Source organism: Eschscholzia californica, unplaced genomic scaffold (assembly GCF_041429995.1).
Source record: "Eschscholzia californica isolate CP2 unplaced genomic scaffold, dmEscCali1.0.p SCAF_5, whole genome shotgun sequence".
Lineage (NCBI taxonomy): Eukaryota > Viridiplantae > Streptophyta > Magnoliopsida > Ranunculales > Papaveraceae > Eschscholzia > Eschscholzia californica.
Window position 1 is genome coordinate 11,223,281 of NW_028238472.1, and position 10,989 is coordinate 11,234,269.

Here is a 10,989-nt window from a genome sequence, read left to right on the forward strand (position 1 = left end):
ACTAGTAACACTAATGATCCTAAGATATCATAAAATCCCAACATAAGTACATAACAGGATTCTTCACCTTGTTGATATCTTGACTTGGTCAATACTGAATAAATATTGCAGAAATAGGACCTATTAGGAAAAGGAAAGACCCAAAGAGAACCATAAACGCAAAACTCAAAAATAAACTAAGTACATACTTTCGGACAGACAGTCTGAGAACACTCGAACTGAATAGTCCAAGCGGTGTCCGAGTTGTACTAGTATGAGAGTCTTTGAAAAAACACGGACTGGAGGTACTGCAAACCTTCGGACTGTCCTGTCTGAGAAACTTCAGTCTGATCAACTTCGAGTAAGGTACCGAACTCCTCGGACTATGAAGATCTTGGACTAGAACTAATTCGAGTGAGGTACCAAGAAGCATGAACTGACCACTCCGAAAGATCACAGACTAAACATACCGAGTTCTCACAGACTGGAATTAGTCCTACAAGAAAGTGATTGTAAATCTTTATGTATGCACTTCAAATAATACACAAGATTTAAGTTAAAAAAGTCGTCAAGAAGGCTTCTAGACCTGACCTTTAATGAGAACCGGAAATCTTGAGGAATCCTTCTTTCGGCGTTGGTCAAAGGGGCGCGACAATGGAGAAAAGGTGACAGTATGGGGTGCCAACATACTAACGACCTATAGAAAGACCCTTATGGATATAGGTTTGTTTTTAGTTGAAAAGAAGACTGAAATTATTCCAACATTTTTTGCAATTTGTGTATATTTCTGAAGGAGAACCACAACAGAAGCATCCATATTATATCTTAATCTATGTTAATCATCAAAAGTTTCAACTGAATGAAGTATCTCAATGTTGCTTCTTCATGATAAATTATTACAGTCACACCACAACAAAAAACAAAATCTAGGGGAAAAAATCAGCCAGTAGGTTGGATCCAAAATCAGAATATGGTTCTCAATTCATGAGTTTCATGTAAAACCTAGTTCTGCTTGATTGTGGTCACAGCTGCATGAATAGCATCTGCAAGATGAGGAACTGTTCTTGAGCTGAGACCTGCCATACTGATTCTCCTGCAGAAAAGATTTGAGTACATAAAGTTAGGTCTTGAAAAATTGAAGTTGGAGTTTAGTTATGTGTTTTCTCTTTCTTCTAATAGTATGAATCTGACTCGTCTGAATTTGAATATCGCTTGAATCAATGAACCCAAAATCAAACATTCAGACATCACGGAGTCATATGAAAAGAAACATTCTGAAATTTGACTCAAGTCAATTCAGAGACAATCGGATTTCAGATCTGACTTGGTAAAATTTACTACCTTCATCTTACATCTTGGCTGGGCTTTCGGGTGAGAAGCCTAGGGCTATGTTATACAGTTAGAGGGCAAGCCCGTGCACAGAAAAATACTGTAATCACGCGGAACTAGGTCCACAGGCCTCTGATATGGAGATGGGTATTTATTAGTGATATCTTACAATAAGAGCCAGAAAAGGGATTATGAACTTACCCATCTGATGTCATGTAGATGTGGTACTCTTTGGTCATGAAGGCTACTTGTTCTGTGTTCAACCCTGTAAAAGTAAACATTCCTATCTGCTTGATAATGTGACTCCAATCGCCTGGTGTTCCTGCCGAACGGTCAAGAAGATAACCTTTTCAGAATCCAAGCCCACAACTTTAGTTATCTAAAGATATATAATCTTCTCTCACCAGAGTGAAAGGTTTATTAGAGGACAGGTAATGGTATTTCAAATACATTTAACCAGGGAATTCGGCAAATTCTAGCCCATAAAAGGAAAGCTCAAATCAGTCTATGACAGTCACTACAGATGAAATTTGATGACTTTGAGTCTCTTTCCCCATCCTACCAGGTTCATTGTTTTTCTCTTTTTGGCTGCATGCACCCTCTGAAACTTATGACCATGATAAGCATAGGGCAAGGTGGAAACCTTAATTGTTCATGATTTCAAAGGAAGAGGTACACTTAAAATCACATGGTCTAGGAGTACTTTACTGATAAAGGAAAATAAGAAAATGAAGGTGAAGTGACAATAAAAGGGAAAGAAACACAGATTTGATTTACCTCTTGCAGTTAAAGCATCGAAAAGTTGTTGGCGCATGCTAATAATACGATCAGCCATTGCTTTCAACTCAATAGTCCATTCGTTATACATGTCCCTGCAAACCAAGGTAAGTTAATTTTTGGAACCAGAACAAGTAAAAGAGAATTCCATTTGGACTGAAGCTCATGCATATTAGGTCTCAGGATCTATCAAAGCCCCACTTGGGTAAGTGCATATCTTGAGGATGGATGGCCATAGGTGGGCCAGCGGATCAAGAATCTCGAGGTCCCAATAGATTCAATCAGCAGGTTATACCTCTTATTTTAGTTTTTCTTTATTTTTGTTGCAAGACCTCTTATTTTAGTTGAAACCGCATATTATGCCTCGTTATTTAAATTTTTTACTAGATATATAGGGTCCGAACACAATATAACATCATCCCCTTCAAAAGAAATATTTTCCAATAAATCACTCGCTTTGATTTCTCAAATACTATACCTGTCTTTAAGAATGGTTGCTACAATTGATGGGCCATGAATAGGAGGGTTTGAGTACATGGGTCTGATCACAAGTTTCAGTTGGCTCTCCACTCTGCTTGCCACATCGGCAGTCTTGCATACCTGTAACATGAGAAGTTCGGGACATTATTATCACAGAACAAGCATGCATCGGTTTTCCATATGCTTGTTGGAAACTGATAATTGGTTTCCATATATCAAAACTAGCACCTATACCAACCAAAGCAAGCGAGTATCAAGCAATTCACAATACAGTCAAAGCTGGCCATCTTTTTTCACAGAAGAAAGGCATATCCTAGTATTATTTCCCTATAAGTTATAACAAGTAGTGAAGTAGTATAGGGTGGTTTTTAGTGTCTTACAATGCTGAGAGCCCCAACACGCTCCCCATATAATCCCATATTCTTTGCATAACTTTGAGCTGCAAAACATTCACCTCCGTCGGCGACAAACATTCGAACAGACTGTGCATCTCCGTCTAGGCTTCCGCTTGCAAAACCCTGAAATAGTTGAAGCACCCAATAGTCAGTAAACAAGAGAACTACAATGAAAAAAGGTACTTTTGTTTAACATTTATACCCTCAAATTAATTACCCTCTGTACCTTACAATCTTAATAAACTTCATAATTGTTAGAGAATAGAGTGTTAGAGAATAGAGTGTCATATGAGTCATGTTAAATAGTCCCACATTGGATGGGCTATTATTAGTGTTGGTTCCTTGAGCCTATATAAAGGCTTCATATGTAATAGCTAATATATCATCCAACTATCAATACAACTCTTCTCTCCCTCTCATATTTATTTTATCTTACATGGTATCAAGAGCTTATAAACTCTAAAGAGTTAGATCCTTGGATTTCCGATTAACCGGCGGCGGTAGTCCGTCAATGGCTACCGTCCGCCGGAGTATTGCCGGAATATTATCTAGTTTTCTTTTTCTATGAAATAAATTAGATTTTTTTTTTAGTAGTCAAGTTTAGATTCAAAGATTTTGATTCTTCATGTAAGTCTTCAACAATATATGGCTTTTACCATTAAAGTTTGAAGGTTTGAAGATTAATCTTTAACTCTTAGATCTATCTATCCCTACTTATTAATAGTAGGAGATGATGATTTAAAAGAGTAAAGCAAACAACTATATTTTTGTTCAACTTTCATGGTGGTCTTCTTTTCAAACTCACAATCTCAAAAACCAAACTCTACCCATGAACTTCTTCTTCTTAAAACTCAAAATCAAAACAGAACCATGTTTAAACTTATGTTGGCTTCTTTCTATTTCATTCTCTACTTTAAATTTCTAAAACCCTTTTCCCTCTAAAACCCCCTTTCAAAGTTCTTCTCCAACTTCATTCCATTAAAATTAAGTTTTAACTAAAGATTGTATATAACAAATTTGTTCAAGTTCTGGTTCTCTTGTGATTACCTGGTAAGCACTGTCAAAGAAAGGTAACAATGATTTCGATCTCATTATTTGCCTGATTTGTTCCCACTGCTCAAGGGTTGGATCAACTCCAGTAGGGTTATGAGCACATGCATGAAGAAGAACTATTGCACCTTCCGGGGCAGAATTGAGGTCTTCTAGCAGGCCTGTTTCCGAAAATGAAGAATATTTTTACACAAACACCTCAAAAGTTAACCTATTCATGATTCAATTCATGAATTTTGATCACACAAAATTAAGGTTAATAAATCAGTGAATAAAATGAATCTAGAAAAGCTCTACCTTGAAAATCTAGGCCCCTTGTGGAGGGATCATAGTAGCGATAATACTCCACTGACAACCCTGCTATAGAGAAAACTTTCGGATGGTTTCCCCATGTTGGCTTAGGAATGTAAATGGTCCGCTGAAAAACAAGGTAGTCGGTTAAGTTAACATTATCTCGGGGAAATGCTATGTTAGGAAAGGGAATAACATAAAAAAAGAATAAGCTCTTTACTTGATGGTAATGTCTGGCCAGGAATTCAGCTCCAACCCTGAGTGACCCAGTACCTGATAAGCACTGAACAGTAGTTATCCTGTTCTCTTGAATAGCTTGGCTGTTCCAATGCAAACAAGATATATTGGTTTCAGCTAAAATAAAGTGCATAAAAACCTCAATGTAGTAACCAACGAGTCAGGAACAAACATTTATTCATCAAAAGAAAAAACATGATTACTTTTTTTTTTTATGTACACAAACTACTTTTTTAACAAATCAACCTTCCTTTCATGGGAAAACATATACGGAAGAAGACCAACGAAAAACAGAACCGACACTATAATAACGGGAAAAGCCAGAAGTGGGTGCCTTCCTTTGCAAAAATGTGGAAAGATGCATGATGTACACTTATCACCAATTGTCTTTGTTATTGGGTCGATAAATGTTTCTAAAAACTCCTAACTATTGTTAGATTATAGTCTATCTAGTGTCTGAGAAGAGTACTAGATATCCAACATAGCAAAACAAGTACTAAAACGGAATATCGATGTTTGCATAGATTGCTCTTTTCAAATGCCATATAATTGCACCAAGAAGAAAATGATATAATTATTACCTTTCTGCACCAAAAATGAGCTTAGCACTCAACTTGTTGAAATCAGCCAGTCCAGTTATAGGAAGATACTCTTTAATTCGAGACCTGATGAATATAATTACACATTACAATCCATGTACCGTAGATAAGTTCGGCGAAACAGAAACAAACATTCCACTTATGAATTACACAAGACTCTTACTGGTCATTCACTAGCAGCTGCTCAGCTCTTCTCACTACATTCAAAACAAGCGGTTTTCCTTCCTGTTATACCATCAAACGGCAATACCCCATCAGATATAATATGAAAATAATTCGAGGTAATACAATAGTATGCCCACAAGTGAGTAGGATGCTTACTCCAACATCACTTGGGTAAGTGTCCTGACTATGAGGTATCTAGAGCATGTCGACGAAATTAAGAGTCCTTCTGGAATCTGACTCGAGGTCTGAATTGTCAAGTCAGATGTAAGATTCTTTGTTTAATATGTCTAGACTTCTCATATTCTGACTCGTCTGAATGGCTCATTTGGGGTTGATTTCTGATCCATTGGAGTCAGACGAGTCAGATACATAGACAACAAAAAAAAACAAGAACCACATTTTTCTCCAATATTACTGTGTTTCATTTGTTCTGGGAAAGAAAACAAAAATTTGATATAGTAATGAATGGAAAAAAGAGTTAACAAACCTCAGTTCGATAAGCACCGACTCCCAAATTCAATTTGATAGGGCTTTGATCTTTGTTATAAGCAACAGTTACCTATTCATTCAATATGATTTTTAACAGATCCGATCATAAAAAATAAAAAGAAAAGAAATGATCAATCAACTAAAACTGATTTTGATTCATATAATAAAGATTTTAATAATCCTGATCCAACTAGAATACATAGAAATGAAAAACAGAATCAATCAACAAAGTAGAAAGAGAGAGAGAGAGAGAGAGAGGAGTACCCCTAAAATAGGATCTTCAGGACCACGAGCGATGTTAGCAAAGACGGAATCCATTGATGAAATTCTGATGATCTGATCGGATGAGTTTCGTTAGAAGGGAGAAGAAGAAAGGAGTGAGAAGGATTGGTGGGAGAGAAATTTATATACTAGTAGAAAAAGTAAGAAAGAAAAGTAGCGCCCACGGTTTGTTTCAGGATGAGAAACCACGTCATTGAAAAACTGTTGGACCCACCCACAATAATAATATTGTTAGCCCGGCTCCCGAATACGTGGATATTAGAGTCATGACTCATGCCGGACAGAGAAAAACTGACTGACACTCTCCCCTAAAAAACTGGGCCGAATATTTGCCCTGTAATCTTAAGTGTACGGTTAGATTTTGTTTAGGGTTAATCTTAGAGACCCTATTAGATTTGCTTTAAGAGAGGAGAGAGAGAGAGGGAGGAAGATGAGAAGGAAGGTGTAGGTTGTTTAGGGAAAGGAAGAAGTGGGTGTAAAGGATGAAGTGGACGTACTAGGCCGCAAATTAAAGTTTAGTTGATGTGAAAGAATTTAGAAAAGTCTAACTTTGGAAGAAAAAAAACTGACTTTAACCGTCAACGGACGGTAACAACAAAAAATTGTCATCTGATTATTTTCGATAAACTAGGAGGCCATTTGGGAATAACCTTTTAATTTTTGATGAATTCTATAGGGGTTCCTTTACAAACGATGAAACAAAGACACTCTAAATTTAGAGAATTCTTCTTGAACATTTATATAATAAATGTTGTCATCTAACTTCACACATTCAAGTTGAGTTTTTAACTAGAGATGATTTTCGAAAAAATCTCTAAAAAATCCAATGTATGACTCTAAGTTTTATAATTTGAGTGTTGCATTGGAGATGCTCTTATAATAGTCCCTAAATCAGTGGTAGTTTTGGCAAAAACATCACAGAAGACGTTACTTTTTTCAGCCATTGGATGTAACATTTAATCAAACTCCCAACAGAAATAGACGGTCCGGCTGAGTTGTTTTGTTATAATAGATGTTCGACATAGACTGATATTGGGTCCATCAAGATTTGGGTTGTCAGACTTAAAAGCATCTACTGCAAGCTCATGCCAATAGAAAACCTTGTACCATGTAAATTTGCCCTCAATATATACTATGGAAGCACAATATGGCTGATATTGGGACAAAACAGAAAATTTTGTTCTTTATAAAACTGTTTTACATTATAAAAGAACATAAGATTAGCAAAGATTTTGCTTCAGAAATGGTGTACATCAAAAAAATACAATGAGAAGGAAAGAAGAATTCTAAATAATTAGCAGCTAAGTCTCTACTTTATCTTCTTTCTACTTCATCAAATACATCAAATCACATAAATATACCTAAAATGCCCCAGACAAAAAAAATGGCATCAGGTACCTATGGAGCTGTCTTGAGTACTGTTTGGACATCTTCTGCAAGCTGAGTTCTCTGTTTCGTTTCTATTTTATTTGATGTTTCTAATGGTGCTGGTAGAGGGCTCTCTTGCTTTATATCGGCACATCCGTCCTTGAAGATTGTGCTTCCGATTCTTGCTGGTGGCCAGTACCGAAATACCGATCTTCCTATAATATTCTTAGCAGGTAAAGGACCCCTGTAATCGCAAAAGAGTTCAATCAAGCAGAACTGAAGACCACTCCAAATCAAGGGAACCCCAGGTGCAATTAAAATTCAAATTAAAGTGAAATCGGATTAAAGAATTCATTACCAAACATGTGAATCGTAGCTGTTATTTCGGTTATCACCCATAACAAACACTGAATTTTCTGGCACACGCTGCAGTGGAAAACATAGTGATTCCAAACATCAATTCACAAAAAATCGTTTAACAAGTTACCGACGAACTCGTCCTAATCCCGCCTCCTAATCACAGTCGGATTTGAAGTTCTGTTTTATGGACAGGATAGGGCCAGCAGAGAGGCGGTATCAGTAGAGTTTTTCAAGCATGGGAAATAATTTTCAACTTAGTACGTACAATAGGTGTCATGTCATAAGATGGTGGCTCGAGGACAAATTCTTCATTTCTTGCAACACCATTTACCATTAGCTTCCCATCATGAACCTGCAATTGGTTAAACGAATCCCTTTGGTCAAATCTTCTATGAGATTGCTCTTTGGTTCATAACCCCAAGTCATTGTTAAACCAAATTGCATATGAAAGTGACAAATTCATTGTATTAGAGAAGGTTCTGAAAGAACTTGGGAACACAGAGTCACAGACAACCATATGATGTAAACGCTTGTGCGGAAGCTTCAACTGATACCCTTGGAGGATCTCGATTTACATCACTTCTGGAGTGATAGAGAGTTAAAGTATAACCAATTTTCTAGTATTTGTGAACCAATTGAACGATATATGAAACATTTCAGAGCATAAGATATCTCACCTCAACAACATCACCTCCCTTGGCAACAATACGTTTAATAAAGACATCATTGTCTGTATATCCAACTTCCTGCAAATTAAAAACCCTAATCTTTTACAACTAGAAGCTTTCTTTATATTCAAAACAAACACAAAAAGAAAGAACGAAAACGCAATTACGTTAAAAATTCTAAACCCAAGGTATCAAATTTATACCTGTAAGACTGGTGGGCTCTTGAAAATCACTATATCATTTGCACAAGGCTTTCTGAAATAATATGAAACCTAAATGATAACAGATAAAACACCGGTTAGGAATGAAACATAAGATCTCCATCTTGCACATCACATCATTTTCATATACTGTACTTGTTATTCGAAGAACAAAAAAACAGAAAATCAACTCCACGGCGAACGATGGGACAACTATTTCATTATGCACGACGAACAAGATTACAGAGATTTGTCAAGAGCTTTCGAATAACCCACTAACCTAGCACTCTTCGCCTCCACTATGTTTCCTCAAAAACGAATAAAATAACTCCCCTTACATTAATAACCACCCGATATACGACTAAGGCAAAAATAAATAAATCCCCCGCCCATTACCAATTAAACCACTTTTTCGAATTGCATTTCGGATTTTGATATGGACCCATATCAACAACAATTTAAGTGCTTTTCAGGGTAAGAACGTATGATCTTCGTATTCAATTTAATTACATACTGTCTCTGAAAATGTTATTTACACACATTAATATTTCAGGGTCACCATCAAACATATAGGGAGCTATCTTACACTATTACTAGAAACCCTAACATTACTCTTAATAGTTCTATTTCTCAAAAATCACTTGATGAAGCATCTAAATTGTAAAATGGACTAAAAAGGACAAACCTTTTCAGCTACAATTCGGTCACCAACATCAAATGTTGGGTACATTGACAAGGAAGGTATAAATCGAGGTTCAGCAATAAACGATCGAAAAGCTAATGATACAGCAAATGCTGCAAAAACTGTTTTTGCATCATCTGAAGTTAAATTCAACCAATCCGGCAAGATACCACTTTTTCTCTCAACTGGACCGCCATTTCCGTTGCCTTCTTCTTCTTTGTCATCTCCTCCTCCGCCACCACCACCAGCAGCACCACCACCACCACTATTTAGTTTCGATACTGGTCTAGTTTCTTCACTGGCATCCTTAATGCCTTTACATTTGTTTCTATTGAGGCGAAACTTGGGAGTGGTGAGCTTAAACCCTAGAAAATTAGGGGTTTTGTGGGAAGAGGATATAACTTGGGTTCGATTGAGCTGAGGGGTTCTTAAGTTAGTAACGTTGAAATTGTTGGGTGGTTGAAGGGAGGAGACAAGTTGGGGAGAAATGGAATTAGGGTTTTTTAAGGAAGTTGGAGAAGGAGAAGGAGAGGGGAAGAACGGGAAAGAAGCCATATCTTCTCCTTCTTCTCTCTCTCTCTCCCTCAACAGATAAAGGGGGAATTACTGAAAACCCCCCGTTTTAAAATGTTGTTTACATAAATCCCTACCTTTATTTGGTAATAACTAAAACCCCCACCTTCCGTTAGATTTAACGAAAAATCTCGGTTAGTGCTAGTGTATTTACTGAACTGCCCATGTGCTAATTTTCTTCGATTTTTGGTTTATTAAAAAATGGGGTGCCTTCCATTGAAATGAGGCTATGGAGAATGAGAATCCTCCTACCCGACAACCTCTACTACATTTTGATCAAGCACATGAAGATGAAGAGTGTGGTCAGTTTGTTCTTGACACAAGGATGTTAGAAGACTTCGAAACGGAATTCACTGAAGAAAGTCAAGTTCCCATTGCATTTAAAAAATGTATGGTTTTCTCGTTTGTTGTCATATTTAGAAAGATTGCTAAAAAAATATGCTATCTTGAATAACTTTGAAATGAGACTTCCAAAGAATGATGGTGATATGACAAAGTGTGTTTGTGTGGAAAAACCCAAACCTAATCATGATGCCTATCTCGATGGACTAGAGTAAAAAAACTACTATCTCTTGTTGTGATTTTGCATTTTGATACACATTTAATGAACTAGAAGAACCCATTAAATAAATGCCGAGTTATAGTTGTTGATGGTAGGGGTGAAGTTTTTAGGGTGGTTTCATGGGTTTAAATAGAAAAAATGGGACTGAAAAAGGAGCAAAAAAGCGGCCATAATTTGGTGTCATCTTAGCCCTTCATTTTGATCTTGTCCCTTCATTTCAAAAACCTGGTGTAAAACGTAAATCTGTTAGTAAAGGTGGTGTAAAATGTAAATTTGTTAATAAAGGTGGTGTAAAACGTAAGAGGGACAAGAAAGTAATATTTAAAATAGTAAAGTTAAATCTAGTGAAAGGTGGAAGTTTTAGTAATTACTAAATAAAGGTGGGGATTTATGTAAACAACATTATAAAATCCGGGGGTTTCAGTAATTCTCCCACAGATAAATCTGTTAAAATTGAAAGTTTGCTAGACCAGAATATATATCCACAACCTCAAACTAGTACG

The 10,989-nt window shown here is 36.6% G+C and overlaps 2 protein-coding genes across 2 annotated transcripts; both read right to left on the reverse strand.

Moving 5' to 3' along the window:
- Positions 1–703: 703 nt before the first annotated feature.
- Positions 704–6,268, reverse strand: ASP2 (aspartate aminotransferase 2). The gene is made up of 12 exons (XM_086641554.1): positions 6,056–6,268; positions 5,790–5,861; positions 5,301–5,362; positions 5,120–5,203; positions 4,522–4,621; positions 4,308–4,428; positions 4,008–4,171; positions 2,946–3,083; positions 2,564–2,685; positions 2,086–2,180; positions 1,510–1,630; positions 704–1,072 (listed from the first exon to the last, which is right to left on the reverse strand). Exons 1-12 carry the CDS (start codon positions 6,107–6,109, stop codon positions 982–984), a joined length of 1,224 nt encoding a protein of 407 aa, XP_086497680.1. The 5' UTR covers positions 6,110–6,268; the 3' UTR covers positions 704–981.
- Positions 6,269–7,237: 969 nt separating this feature from the next.
- On the reverse strand, positions 7,238–9,975 carry PLSP1 (plastidic type i signal peptidase 1). Its single transcript, XM_086640166.1, has 6 exons — positions 9,355–9,975; positions 8,673–8,741; positions 8,479–8,547; positions 8,067–8,153; positions 7,800–7,867; positions 7,238–7,685 (listed from the first exon to the last, which is right to left on the reverse strand). The coding sequence occupies exons 1-6, from the start codon at positions 9,904–9,906 to the stop codon at positions 7,472–7,474; spliced, it is 1,059 nt and encodes a 352-aa protein (XP_086496292.1). The 5' UTR covers positions 9,907–9,975; the 3' UTR covers positions 7,238–7,471.
- Between the last annotated feature and the right edge of the window lie 1,014 nt (positions 9,976–10,989).